This window comes from Lynx canadensis, chromosome C2 (assembly GCF_007474595.2).
Source record: "Lynx canadensis isolate LIC74 chromosome C2, mLynCan4.pri.v2, whole genome shotgun sequence".
Lineage (NCBI taxonomy): Eukaryota > Metazoa > Chordata > Mammalia > Carnivora > Felidae > Lynx > Lynx canadensis.
In genome coordinates this window covers 92,465,674-92,481,259 of record NC_044311.2, presented here as the reverse complement: position 1 = coordinate 92,481,259, position 15,586 = coordinate 92,465,674, and the positions used below count along the sequence as shown (strand labels likewise).

The 15,586-nt window shown below is 39.7% G+C and overlaps 1 protein-coding gene across 1 annotated transcript in view; it reads right to left on the bottom strand.

Moving 5' to 3' along the window:
* HGD (homogentisate 1,2-dioxygenase) overlaps window positions 1–15,586 on the bottom strand; it is a 49,143-nt gene that overhangs the window by 25,003 nt on the left and 8,554 nt on the right. Inside the window, exon 4 of the mRNA XM_030329377.1 lies at window positions 13,418–13,523. Within this exon, the coding sequence (XP_030185237.1) occupies window positions 13,418–13,523 (106 nt within the window). The remainder of the gene's footprint in view (window positions 1–13,417; window positions 13,524–15,586) is intronic.

Sequence of the window (15,586 nt, the reverse complement as noted above, 5' to 3'; positions counted from 1 at the left end):
TCCAAAACTCAATCAGGAGGAAATAGAAAGCTTGAACAGACCCATAACCAACAAAGAAATTGAATCGGTTATCAAAAATCTCCCAACAAATAAGAGTCCAGGACCAGATGGCTTCCCAGGGGAGTTCTACCAGACATTTAAAGCAGAGATAATACCTATCCTTCTCAAGCTGTTCCAAGAAATACAAAGGGAAGGAAAACTTCCAGACTCATTCTATGAAGCCAGTATGACTTTGATTCCTAAACCAGACAGAGACCCAGTAAAAAAAGAGAACTACAGGCCAATATCCCTGATGAATATGGATGCAAAAATTCTCAATAAGATACTAGCAAATCGAATTCAACAGCATATAAAAAGAATTATTCACCATGATCAAGTGGGATTCACTCCTGGGATGCAGGGCTGGTTCAACATTCGCAAATCAATCAACGTGATACATCACATTAATAAAAGAAAAGGTAAGAACCATATGATCCTGTCAATCGATGCAGAAAAGGCCTTTGACAAAATCCAGCACCCTTTCTTAATAAAAACCCTTGAGAAAGTTGGGATAGAAGGAACATACTTAAACATCATCAAAGCCATTTATGAAAAGCCCACAGCTAACATCATCTTCAATGGGGAAAAAATGAGAGTTTTTTCCCTGAGATCAAGAACACGACAGGGATGCCCACTCTCACCGCTGTTGTTTAACATAGTGCTGGAAGTTCTAGCATCAGCAATCAGACAACAAAAGGAAATCAAAGGCATCAAAATTGGCAAAGATGAAGTCAAGCTTTCGCTTTTTGCAGATGACATGATATTATACATGGAAAATCCGACAGACTCCACCAAAAGTCTGCTAGAACTGATACATGAATTCAGCAAAGTTGCCGGATACAAAATCAATGTACAGAAAAAAAAAAATCAATGTACAGAAATCAGTTGCATTCTTATACACTAACAATGAAGCAACAGAAAGACAAATAAAGAAACTGATCCCATTCACAATTGCACCAAGAAGCATAAAATACCTAGGAATAAACCTAACCAAAGATGTAAAAGATCTGTATGCTGAAAACTATAGAAAGCTTATGAAGGTAATTGAAGAAGATATAAAGAAATGGAAAGACATTCCCTGCTCATGGATTGGAAGAATAAATATTGTCAAAATGTCAATACTACCCAAAGCTATCTACACATTCAATGCAATCCCAATCAAAATTGCACCAGCATTCTTCTCAAAACTAGAACAAGCAATTCTAAAATTCATATGGAACCACAAAAGGCCCCGAATAGCCAAAGTAATTTTGAAGAAGACCAAAGCAGGAGGCATCACAATCCCAGACTTTAGCCTCTACTACAAATCTGTAATCATCAAGACAGCATGGTATTGGCACAAAAACAGACACATAGACCAATGGAATAGAATAGAAACCCCAGAACTAGACCCACAAACGTATGGCCAACTCATCTTTGACAAAGCAGGAAAGAACATCCAATGGAAAAAAGACAGTCTCTTTAACAAATGGTGCTGGGAGAACTGGACAGCAACATGCAGAAGGTTGAAAATAGACCACTTTCTCACACCATTCACAAAAATAAACTCAAAATGGATAAAGGACCTGAATGTGAGACAGGAAACCATCAAAACCCTAGAGGAGAAAGCAGGAAAAGACCTCTCTGACCTCAGCCGTAGCAATCTCTTACTTGACACATCCCCAAAGGCAAGGGACTTAAAAGCAAAAATGAATTACTGGGACCTTATGAAGATTAAAAGCTTCTGCACAGCAAAGGAAACAACCAACAAAACTAAAAGGCAACCAACGGAATGGGAAAAGATATTTGGAAATGACATATTAGACAAAGGGCTAGTATCCAAAATCTATAAAGAGCTCACCAAACTCCACACCCGAAAAACAAATAACCCAGTGAAGAAATGGGCAGAAAACATGAATAGACACTTCTCTAAAGAAGACATCCGGATGGCGAACAGGCACATGAAAAGATGCTCAACGTCACTCCTCATCAGGGAAATACAAATCAAAACCACACTCAGATATCACCTCACGCCAGTCAGAGTGGCCAAAATGAACAACTCGGGAGACTATAGATGCTGGCGAGGATGTGGAGAAACGGGAACCCTCTTGCACTGTTGGTGGGAATGCAAACTGGTGCAGCTGCTCTGGAAAACAGTGTGGAGGTTCCTCAGAAAATTAAAAATAGACCTACCCTATGACCCAGCAATAGCACTGCTAGGAATTTATCCAAGGGATACAGGAGTACTGATGCATAGGGGCACTTGTACCCCAATGTTTATAGCAGCACTCTCAACAATAGCCAAATTATGGAAAGAGCCTAAATGTCCATCAACTGATGAATGGATAAAGAAATTGTGGTTTATATACACAATGGAGTACTACATGGCAATAAGAAAGAACGAACTATGGCCCTTTGTAGCAACGTGGATGGAACTGGAGAGTGTGATGCTAAGTGAAATAAGCCATACAGAGAAAGAAAGATACCACATGGTTTAACTCTTATGTGGACCCTGAGAAACTTAACAGAAACCCATGGGGGAGGGGAACGGGGAAAAAAAAAAAAGAGGTTAGAGTGGGAAAGAGCCAAAGCATAAGAGACTCTTAAAAACTGAGAACAAACTGAGGGTTGATGGGGGGTGGGAGGGAGGGGAGGGTTGGGAATGGGTATTGAGTAGGGCACCTTTTGGGATGAGCACTGGGTGTTGTATGGAAACCGATTTGACAATAAATTTCATATATTGAAAAATAAATAAATAAATAAATAAACGTTAAAAAAAAAGAAAAAAGAGCAAGAGAAATAAATAAGAGAAAAAAGGAGAAAGAAAGAAAGAAAGAAAGAAAGAAAGAAAGAAAGAGGAGAGAGAGAAGAAATTCCAGTAATAGGAGAACTGTCTGATTCGTTGCACTGAAGCAACACCTTTGTAGATCTTACTGAAATTGAAATACCTGTTGTGGGTAGAAATAAAATCCTGACCCCTAAAGAAGAGGTTTGTCTTTTGTGAGTGGGAAAAACTGAACCAGAGAGGTTGAGAAGTTGGTTGGGTGGTTTGTGCTGGTCAGTTTTTCAGTTTTCTGTAGCATATCAGCTCTCAAGTCATGAGGAGAGAGCTGGGGGAGGCAGGTGTAAAGGCACCTATATGATGATGTGCGGAGCATGGCTTCAACAGGACCCACATACTAGATGAGGAACTACTTCCTTCATACTACCTTGAAGGACCTTCTCTAATGCACAAAATAATACCCTTCAAATGATAGAGATGGTATGGGAAAGAAGTAATTTATCTGCTGAGTCTGATGGCAGTAGATTGCACGGGGTCTATATTCAATGTATTATGAAGGATAATAAAAGCTCAAGCTGGTTCTGATAAACCCAGTGCCAACAAGAAGAAGCTTTTGATCTTCAGGCTAGAGATTTGTGTCAGGAGCTTCAGTATAATATGTTGTTGAATGCGAGGAGGGAGATTTGGGAAGAGGATAAACGGGAAGAACCCATGAAGTGGAGGGTAGAAATATCTCTTGCTAAAGCTAGATGTTGAGCTTAATTTCATGGTGTGGAAAAATAACCCACTGATCCAAGGCCAGCCCAAGGGGGCTGTGCATTGGGCTGAGCCAGCGAGGAGACCTGGATCCTGCTACTGCCTCTGTTTCCATTTATTCTGTGGCCTCAGTCAAGTAATTTTCTCTTTCTGGATTTTGTATCTCTTCTTGCATATAACAGTGGGGTGCTAGAGGAAACTATAATTCCAGAATTCTCTTCAGAGAGGAGCTTCTGAAAGTGATAAAGAGTGCTTGTTAATTGATTTAGTCCCATAAATTTTTTTAACAATTTTATTCTACTATATATTATTGCTAAATAACCCCCCCCAGAATTTAAATATTAAACTTTTCAAAAACAGTGAAAATCAATTATAGTACCCAATGCAATGCCTTGACTATAGAAGATATTAATAAATTTCTGTTGAATGGTTGAATCTATGAATAAATAAATATAAGGCACTAAGAACATTGTCAAAATGTCAAAGAATAAGACTAAAGCAAATTTGTAAGATTACTTGGGTCAAATGACATTCAGGCAATAGTTAGTAAATTGGCAAACATTTCTAAAAGTCTAAAGATGTTTTTCTAGAATGTAAGTCAATTTTTATATGTGTGAGAAATCCTCAGTTCTTCCATATCCTTTCTGATTTTCTGTCTAGTTGTTCTGTCAATTGTTGAGAAAGAGATGTGGAAGCTTATAACTATAATTGTGAATTTATCCATTTCTCCTTTCAGTTCTAACATTGCTCCACATATTTTGTACTGTATTCTCCAAATTCAATTGGAAAATAAACTTTTACTTACTAGAAATGAGATGGTTAGAAATAATTTGAAAAGCATCTTCAAGGGAATTAAAAATTTAGAATTAGACATTAAAAAAATGGATGCCTTTTAAGTTTATTTATTTTGAGAAAGAGAGAGAGAGAAACAGAAAGAGAGAGAGCATGAGTGAGGGAGGGGTAGAGAGAGAGAATCCCAAGCAGTCTCAGCACTGTCAGCACAGAGCCTGATGTGGTACTTGATCTCACGAATGTGAGATCATGACCTGAACTGAAATCAAGACTCAGATACTTAACCGACTGAGTGACTAAGCACCCCAGAATTAAATATTTTTTAAGGTCACCAAAGGAGAAAAACAGAGAATTAGTGGCAACATTTAGTGATCAAAATTTGAAATGCATACTCAAGAATGAAAAGAAAATTAGAGAATTGGCCTCAATGTTTCCAGAGTCAGAAGATCAGGAGTTGGACTGGATTAGAATGTCTGAATATCACTTTCAACACTAAGATTCTTTTATTTACTTAAATTTCCTCCAAAATTGCCTGGGACTCAATTAGATTGGATGAGTTAGATACTCTCAACAACAATGGCTGACTAGAGGTAGACATATCTTTAGAAGTCTATACCGTCTATCCAAGAATTTTGGAGTAACTTGTAGATACAGAGTGATCACAGTGTATAAGCAATTATTACCAGTAGGCATGGGCTAGGAGAGGCCCGGGCTATTACTCTACAGTGAGTTTTAGTCCAGACTAGGGAAGGTGTGTGTATTTGTGTGTGGGGTAAATAAAATAAAACAGTGGCTCACTGAATTCTTCAGCAAATTTAGTAATTTAAGAGAAAAGCCAACATGATTTATGTGGAGAAAAATCAGGCTTTGAATGGCCCACTGGAGTTCTCTGAGATAATAGGCAAGAGCTCAGGTAAGGAGGATTCAAGTCACTATACTTTATTTAGACTTTCCAAAGTCTTTCGTGAAGCCACAAAAATGATGAGACTTCATGAGATTTGACTGACATTTTTTTCATAAATAGAAACCTGGATTCCCATTTGACCTTGCCCTTGAGTGTAAAACTAAGAGCATTATATCCATTACTCAGCACCTCATGTAGAGCAGGAAACATAGTAGTCACTCAATTAATATTTGTTGGATGACATTTAATTCTCACAACAACCTTCTGAAACACCTATGATTGTCATCTCTATTTTAGAAATGAAAGAATTGGTGGTTTAGAGAAGTTTTCTCTGCTAAGAATGGATACCAACATTCTCTCAGTCTCTCTTAGTAACTTATACCCTGAGCCCTTTAATCTCAGCCTATCTTGATTTGCTTCCCAAACTATTCGTGCTCTGCTTGGCTCCTGAACTCAGGGTTTGCCTTCCTTTAATGGTCTTAGACTTGGTCTTCCAATCTCACCCTTATTTACTGCTCCTTCAGTGCTAAGTTGCCCTGGGCCAATCTGACTCCTGGGACCCAAAACTTGCTAAGGTCCTGTGGTGTCAGTATTATTGTTCAAGCCCCTTATATTAATTCAATCAAATGACTGATTGGACCTCTCTGTGTGTCAGGTTTTATGCTAGGTGCTGGAGATAAACATGACAGTCTCTGCCCTTAGGGAATCTATTACAGAAGACCCTGGAAGTGTGGGCACTTTCTGATAGGAAAATAAGGAAATAGGTAAGTAGAAATGACTTTGGAAGAGAAATATAAACAGGAATGTTCACTCAAAGATGTTTCCTGACACAGAGTCTATTTAACATTCTTATACATGGGAAATAAAAGATATGCACAATGAAATAATCTGGTTTTCAGAAAGCTCCAACATTTTTCCAAGGAGTTAAATGTAAGCTGATGCAGATGTACTCTAAAAAGAGCCAGCAAGCTGTCCCAAAGGGCTGAAGGGAGCAAAGTGCACTGTAATATTGGTAAACACAAGTAAGTGAATTTAGGAAAATGCAATCTAGTCTGTTTATAGGATGATGGGATCTGAACTATCAGGGAGTCAAGTCAATAAATGCTTGTGATTCTACTATTTGGAATAAGGCATGTGCTGAACACTTCAGGTCATATGAAGATGATGGAGACATAGATCCTATTCTCAAATACTCCGGGAAATATTGAAAGGGATAAATGAAGGAAGTGGTATTTAAGATGAGTCTTAAATTATGAGTGGGATTTGGATGAGTGAATATTTGTGAGGGAAAAAGAAAATTCCAGGTAGATGAAAGAGCATAAATCACTACGGAAGAAAAACTTAGGGTATTGCCCTGAAATGGCAGACGTTCCAATATGGCTGGTATGTAGGGGATATTAAAGAAAGTGGAGGATTTGAAAGATATGATAGTAAATTAGGGCTCTTAACTGCCTATCTTGGAAGCCTGTACAGGAAGAAAAGAGGGAAGACAACTGTTTTCGGCTCGGGACATTGAGGAGATGAGGATTGTACTTAGCCATAGTGATTATAATAGAAAAAATGGAAACACTCTATCTGATAATAGAGGAATTATCTTACAAACATACATTGGATTATGATGCCACATTAAAAATTATCTAGGGGTACCTGGGTGGCTCAGTCAGTTAAGCGTCCAACTAAGGTCAGTTAAGTTCAGGTCATGATCTCATGGTTTGTGAGTTCGAGCCCCGCGTCGGGCTCTGTGCTGACAGCTCAGAGCCTGCAGCCTGCTTCAGATTCTGTGTCTCTCTCTGTCTCTGCCCCTCCCTGGCTCGTGCTCTGTCGTCTTTCTCTCAAAGATAAATAAATATTAAAAAACAAAATTAAAAAATTATCTATACTTGGGGCAGCTCAGTTGGTTGAGCTTCTGACTTGGGCTCAGGTCATGATCTCATAGTTCATGGGTTTGAGCCCTGCCTACATCAGGCTCTCTGCACGCAGCACGAAGCCTTCTTTGGATCCTCTGTGCCCCTCTCTCTTTGCACCTCCCATGCTCACACTCTCTTTCTCTCTCTCTCTCTCTCAATAAATAAATAAATAATTTCAAAAAATTATCTATACTCAAGGAGTTTAAAAAGACATGGGAAAAGGCACAAAATATGTTTAAATTAAAAAAACACAATGTTAAACTGTATTACAGCATGATTTCATTATAGTTAATATATATGTAGCTGATTTTTTTTCAATTGAGGTGTAGTTGACACACGTTACATTAGTTTCAGGTGTAAAACCTAGTGGTTTGTCAAGTCTATGTGTTATGCTATGCTCGCTGCAAGTGTAGCTACCATCTGTCACCATACAACACTATTACAATACCATTGACTATGTTCCCCATGCTGTGCCTTTTATCCCTGTGACTTACTCATTTCATAATTAGGAGCCTATATGTGCTCCTCCCTTTCCCATTTTGCCCATTCCCCCACCTCTTTCCCCTCTGGCAACCATCAGTTTGTTCTCTGTATTTATGGGTCTGTTTCTGCTTTTTGTTTGTTTGTATAACTGATTTCTTAAACAGCATTGATACAAGATTATTTACAGCCCTTCCTCTGACCTTCCTGCTCCTTTGGAAAATTGATTTGCCCATCCCCACTCCTCTCGGGTCTGGTGAACTGCAGCCTCATCATACAGATCCATCTTTCCTGGGAGTTTCCTAGGAAAGGGGGTGGAGACCTACACTGTCCGTTCTTGCTCCAGAGGCAAAAGGGAGGGGAGGAAGACCAGAGTTGTGAACCAGCGGTGGGTGGGGCTGAGGAGCTTGGGGAGCGGTAGCTGAGAGAGGACTCTGGATGGAGGGGGCTGGAGTCTGGGGAAATTGGGGAAAGGGGAGTTTACCAAGTGTTCTTGTAGGTCACATATTGGGTATTCTTTAATGCTCTCCAGAGAAGCAAATGAAGATTGGAATTATTTTCAATTACTTTTGGTTTCTGGCTGCATAGGACCCAGATCTTATTTACATATATGCACCAAAACCAAAGCAAACCAGGGGCGCCTGGGTGGCGCAGTCGGTTAAGCGTCCGACTTCAGCCAGGTCACGATCTCGCGGTCCGTGAGTTCGAGCCCCGCGTCGGGCTCTGGGCTGATGGCTCAGAGCCTGGAGCCTGTTTCCGATTCTGTGTCTCCCTCTCTCTCTGCCCCTCCCCTGTTCATGCTCTGTCTCTCTCTGTCCCAAAAATAAATAAACGTTGAAAAAAAAAATTAAAAAAAAAAAAAAAAAAAAACCAAAGCAAACCAAACCAAAACAAAAACCAAACCAAAACCAAAAAACTGAAAAGAAAAACCAAAACATTAGAAGTGGTTAACTCTGCATTGATGCGATTATTGGGCATTAACACTTTTATGTAGGTTTTGAATATATTAATGGGGGTGCATTATTGTTTAAAATATATAATATAACATATGATATAAGTAGTTTCAATCGAGTGGTCTGGGCAGGCTGAACTGCAAAGGGTTAAGGAGTGAGTGGGGGTGATAAAGTGCAAGAAATATGGTGTGAATAGGAGAGACTTGGTCAAAAACTTAAAGAGGTGGGAAACCCAAGACATTTTTGCAGAGAGGGGGCTTTTAGAATGGTGAGATCTGAATAGTTTAACAAATTAAACAGCAAATACCCTGGGAGGGTATAGGTTTTGGAAACATTTTTGGTAATTTGCATGTCTTGGAGGCAAAGGAAATTTTATGGTTCGGTCTTCAATTAGCTATGAGGTGTTTATCATTTGGTCCAAATTATACTGGATGAGAACTAAGAGTTATTCCTTCAGCTGAGGCTTAACTGGCTCCAGTCTGACTTTCCAAAAGTCCAAAGGTTAGGGCTGCAGTATTAAGAAAGATAAACTTTAAAGGACTCTGATTTTTAAAGGGGAATGTTGATTCAGGAATGAGAATTGAAATCTGCAAAATCACAGTTAAATTGGATGCAGATTTCTTTGTTAAATTCTGATATTCTCAAAGTTAGAGGAAGGTACATGATGAACAAAATTAGGTATATTTCTTATGAAAGATATTAATGGATTGGATGTGTTATGTCCACAGGTTGAATCTAAGTACACTCAAAAAAAGTTTGCAATAATTCTTAGACAATTGATTAAATAGATGCTAAGGGAAAATAAAGGTTTGAGGAACATCGTCCTCAATCTTCCTGGGTAGGTATCAAAAATGACAGTGATGGGGCGCCTGGGTGGCGCAGTCGGTTAAGCGTCCGACTTCAGCCAGGTCACGATCTCGCGGTCCGTGAGTTCGAGCCCCGCGTCAGGCTCTGGGCTGATGGCTCAGAGCCTGGAGCCTGTTTCTGATTCTGTGTCTCCCTCTCTCTCTGCCCCTCGCCCGTTCATGCTCTGTCTCTCTCTGTCCCAAAAATAAATAAACGTTGAAAAAAAAATTAAAAAAAAAAAAATGACAGTGATGATAGCATATCCCACGATGCTCTCTTGGAGGAAACATTAGGTAATTCTTAAGTCTTCAAATTCCCAGAGATGACTAATGTGGGGAGTTGGTGAAGCTGATGAATTATTTATTTTGGTCTGTGACAGGTGAAGACATACCTACAACACAGACTTAAATGGGAAAGGACTGTCAGATGGGTACCTAATTATAATTGTCTCAGACTTTCTTTATGAGTCTAGTGCCCATATTTGGAAGAGGTTATAAGACAGGAAAAGTGATGAATGCAGATTGCTGTGGTTATTAATGAAGCGTAATTGGAAAGAGATATTAACTTGTCAAGAAGGTGTAAATGAAAAGACAAAAAGATCAATGCAGCATGAACAGCTAGGATGTGTGTATCAGGGCAAAGGAAGTAGGATGGCAGGGGAGGTAAGTCATGAACAAGAGGATGATAAACCACTACCTTGATGGAGCTGGTGCTCAGAGAGGCACTGGTGAGTTCTGGGGCACAGCTGTCCCACCATGTGTGAGCACAGGTCATAAATGGGAAAAGAGGAAATACTGGAGAAGAAAGTCATTCAGTGGCCACCATACAGAATGTGTTTGAAGGAATTCAAAACAGGGAAAAAGTATCAAGTTCAAGAAGAAGTTCAAAGGGATGCTAGAATGAGAAACACAGAGAAGGGAGAGGAAACAAATACATATTGAGTGTCTACTACAAAGCAAGCAGAAACTGTTGATGCCTCTACATTAACTCAGACTTTTTAATGTAGTTGCCTCCAACTTCCCTCTCAAAGTGCTAACTAGTTATAAAACAATAAAATAATATACACAGACGGCATACTTGATGCTCACCTATGACGAGAGACTTCCATTTTTACTTTGTTAATTTCTATGTCATTTGAAGTTTTGTAAGTATATATTATGTTTTTAACAAGACAAAACCAGAAAAATTCTATCAGAATGCGGTTAGCTTCCATAGATAAGCCACCTGTGCCACAAAATAATCACTATAACGAGGTGTATTCATGTTAAATAAAATGTATCAATAATTGGGGCTCCTGGGTGGCTCAGTCAGTTAAGTGTCTGACTTTGGCTCAGGTCATGAGCTCACGGGTTCATGAGTTTGAGCCCCACATTGGGCTCTGTGCTGACAGCTTGGAGCCTGCTTGGGTTTCTCTGCCTCGCTCTGTCTCTGACCCTCCTCCTCCCTCACTCTCTATCCCTCTCCCTTGAAATAAATAAACTTAAAGAAAAAGAAAATATATCATTAATAGTTATGGAAATAATAATGTCTAATAAAAGGATATTACTGAGAATGTTACATATCATAGTCACATTTTCCTTAGGTTAGGCTTAAAACCTAACCCCCAACCCCTAATAAACTATATAAAATAACCATAAACCAATCTATAAAGACATATTGAGGTTTTAGAGGTTTTGATGACTGGTGTGGATGATATGAGCAGGCAGGGGCACTGAAACTTCCCACTCCTCCTTATTTACCACTAGTTATTTGACAGTTACCATAAAGGCCCCATGATTTGAATTCCCAAACATTTACCTATGGCCTTTTTCTATAATCCTTCTTTTAGTTTACTCAATTTAGTGTAGTTTGTTCTCAAATTTAGTGTACATAACAATGACCATATGGGGTGGCATACAGGAAACCATGTATCCTTTAATTTATGGGTAATTCAAGGATTTTGCCCTTAATTTTTGTCTTACTTGCTGATTCTACAACCACCCTGTTCCTTTGTATGATATGAAAGTTGGCTCTACTTGAGAGAACTGTCAGAAACTTAATTGGCTATTCCCTATGTTGCCTGAAGAAAAGAATAGGGAAACTCTTGTGGCCCAAATACCCTTTCAACTTTCCCAAACTAGTGTATATTAAATGCTTAATTTATTTAGCCTGACCAGGAATCCTACCAAAGTACAGGTATCTGTCCTTTATATTTTCTAACAGAAGATAGAGTTCCATTATTAAGTAATCAGGTCTATTTATTGGTCAAAAACAAACAAGCATGACCATTGTAACTCTAAGAGAGAAATTAGAGAATTTGAGATGTAACCCATTGAGGAATCAAGTAGATTCCCAGAAAATGAGCGGTGACTTTCGCTAGAATGATTTCTGGCCCTTTCTGAGATGAGTAGGTGAACTAAATCGTTAAATGTGTGAGGTAAATGGTTAAATGAGGATGACCTGCCAGATGCATTCCTAACTTGAGGATGGGAGAGAAAGTGGTCAAATGGGATTGGATTAGGAGGCCAGGTGAGACTCAACGACGAGGCGGAGACGGAGACAGGGACCCCACGTTGGTTGTGCAAATTGTGTTCTGCACAAGAGCCCTGGCTGGAGGAAGGGGGAAGGGGCAGGAGAGGAAAATCTGGCTTTGGGTCTTGGCAGGGGACTGTGTCTGCAGGGTTGGGGGTTGGAGCAGGGGCTGACCTTTCCCATATGCTGAGAGGCAAAAATAGGCCCGTGGTGAATGGGGAGGATATTTGCTACATGCATTAAACTTCACACAAGTTTAAGGGTCAATTATTTAGATAACATATCCTGGTTGCAAAATGGCTGTGACATGGCTAAACTTTTGTTAACTTACATTTTGTTTTCCACTCCGAATGCCTCCCTTCCTGTCCCTGTTGGAGAAGGGTGAGTAGCATTCAAGCAGGTACTTAGTTCCCTGAGATTTCCATAATGAGGGAAAAGCTGGAGCAGAGCAGGAAACCAAAAGTAACTATGGCTATTCTGGCTTTTTTTCTACAAAAAATATAAGCACTTAGGGGAAGGCGATTTGTAGGTACAGACATAATGTCTTGGTAACCCAAGAGGAGGTCACAGATTTCCTAGGGCTGTGGAAAGGAGAGAAAGAGAGAGAGACAGAGAGACAGAGAGACAGAGAGACAGGGGCAGTGAAAGAGGGAGGGAGAGAATCCCAAGCAGGCTCTGCACTGTCAGGGCAGAGCCCCATGTGGGGCTCAATCTCATGAACTGAACCAAACTGTGAGATTATGACCTGAGCCGAAATCAAGTCAGACACTTAACTGACTGAGACATCCAGGCACCCCTAAAATAACATAAAATGAAAAAACAAATTTACCTGAATATAAAACCCGAGATTTATATGTACCACTGGTGCCTTTAAGTGAATATATCAAAATGGCTATATCAGAGTCATGGGTCTTGCCTCCTGTGTGCCAGGCATGTACTGTGTGAAGCATGTTCATACCTCTTCTTTCATGTAATCGTCACAACAGCACTGCATGGCAGATGTTGTGATCACCCCAGTTTACAGGTGAGATACCATGGCTCAAAGACCCAGCAAGTAAGTAGAGGAGCAGGGATGCAAACCCAGGTACGTTTTACTTCCTGCATTATATACCTGGTATCAGTGACATGTACCCAAGCTCAGAGACAATGGGAATATACTAGAGTTCTCAAAGGTAAAAAAACAAAAACAGAGTTCAGTCCGCTATAGCACTGGGTCCGTCTCATTACTGAAAACTGGGTATATAAACACACACACACACACACACACACACTCATTCATGCATGTGAATTCCAGTTTTCCCAGCAAACAATTCCAAAATTCCCAGCCAAGTATGAGCAAAAGAACAGACACACTTTAGCATTTATTTTTTACAAAGTGTCTAATTTCTCAAAGACCAAGGTTTGACCTAAATATTTATATTCAAGGCTTTGGATACCTGGTATGCACCAATTCACAGGACCATTTTACCTGGTTAGGGTCAGGATCAACTTCATCCCAGTTGTGAGTGACATGGCCTTGGTCAATGGACTCAAAGGGCTTGTGGGAAACTGAAGGTAGAATCCGATACAGCCAGCTGGGGGGGAAACAAGGACACATAAGCCTTAGGGTGGTGTCATTAGGGATACGCAGACTGGCTCAGGAAGTACCATCAGGAAGATGCTCAAGTCAACAACGATCTGTGGGCTTTAATGTGAGAAGCAATGACACAGCATCACTTCTTAATAGCCACTGCTGCCCATAGCCCTGGCCTCTTCCCACCTTTCTACTCTGCCCATTACTCTTCAAATTGAGCCTCTGGCTCTTGGTTGTTCCCATACTGACAAAAAAATAAAGAATTGTCTTTTCCAATGACAACTATTAAGGAAGGGGAAGTATCTTGAGGGATATCTGTACAGGAAAATCCATAGAAAAGCATTAGTGTGTATACGTCATTGGACACTATTTCTTATTCTGGAAGGTGAGGACAATGAATCCTACATAGACTGAGAGAATATAGGGTGTTTCTTTGTTATTTTTGAAATATAAATTTTTTCTTTAAAATTATAAAAGCAATACATGACTATGGTAGAGATAATTCAAGAAATTCAAGAAATTCAAAAGTCCCTAAGGGTAAATGGTTCTTCCAATTTCTCCTCCAATTTCTTCAGGGCCAATTATCAGAAGCATCAGAGCCTAACAATGTTCTTATATATTCTCTCAGATATTACCAGTGCATATATAAACAAAATTGCCAAATCACTGTACCACTTTATTCTCACAACAATACTGTGTGAGTGACTGATGGCTCGTGTCTTCACAAATAGGAGGCATTATTAAAAATGATTTTGGCCCTATAGGCAAAAAATAGTATTTCATTTTTATTTTGTATTTCCTTTATTATGAGTAAGGTCAAGAATCTGTATGTTTATTGGTTCTTTGTAATTTTTCTATGAATTACTTGTACAAGTCATTTACCATTTTTTTTATTGGGTTATGTATCTTTTTGATACTAATTTGTAAGAGGTTTAGGACATTAACACTCTGTGCTCCAAAATTATAAGATGATCTGTCCATATAGTCTTACAGTTAGTAATTTCTTTCTTTCTTTCTTTCTTTCTTTCTTTCTTTCTTTCTTTCTTTCTCCTTTTCAAGTTTTGTTATCTGTGTATGTCAAGGTCTGAGCCAAAGATCTCCCTGCCAGGACCCAGATCTCAGGCTTCAGGAAGAGAAGATGCAGGAATCCTGAAGAGCACCAGGAGAAGAACCATCCAGAAGTTGCGAGGGACACTGGAACTTGCTAAGTGGGACCCAAGTCCTTTCAGAGACCATTACTCTGGCAGTGTACAGAACAAAAAGGAACACTACTTCTGACAATGGGAGACTAGACCTGCTTAAACAGCCTCTGGCCCCTTAAACCCTAGGACAGTCTACTTCAAGGGGTGGAGTTTGCCTGGCCCTACACTGAACCATTTGGGAGATAAAAGGGCTAGATTGTCCAGGTTCCATTTGATTCCTCCAGTTCTAAATGATGTGACCTCTGACCTTGGACTTTATGCTTATGAATAAACCAAGCCTCTGTAGTTTCTAGTAGTTAAGGGCATGCATACATATCTAAGAAACAACTGTGTGACCCTGGGCAAGTTATGTTTCTCATCCTTATCTCCTAGGATTATTGTGAGGATTCAGAGTTTATGTATTTAGAGTGCCTGGAACATAGTAAGTTCTCACTTACTAGATATGTGTTGAATTGTCTGCCTACCCCTAATCATCTGGGTTTTTAAGATGGTCCAAATTTTCCACATTCTCTGTCCTGACTCTCCCCTCCTCAGTACCTGAGGGATCAGCTAACAATCTGATAAAAAGTAACCCTTGATAGGTATAATCTCTGAGAGTTTTGTGAGGCCCTCTACTCTGTGATTTAAATGAGAAGTGACTCACTGTAAGAATTCCAGGCTTACCTGGTTCTATCTTTCCACCGGGGATTTTGAGCATTTTCACAAAAATTATTGTGGATACCTTTGGAGAGTTCTAAACAGATGGGTGAGCCATGCCTAGTGTCCCTTGTTTTTTAGCTGTTTATAAAACTCCCCAGGCAGCACTACATTACCCTGGACAGAGATTTAATTCTGATTCAAGGAATGGTGCCAGCTTCTTAAT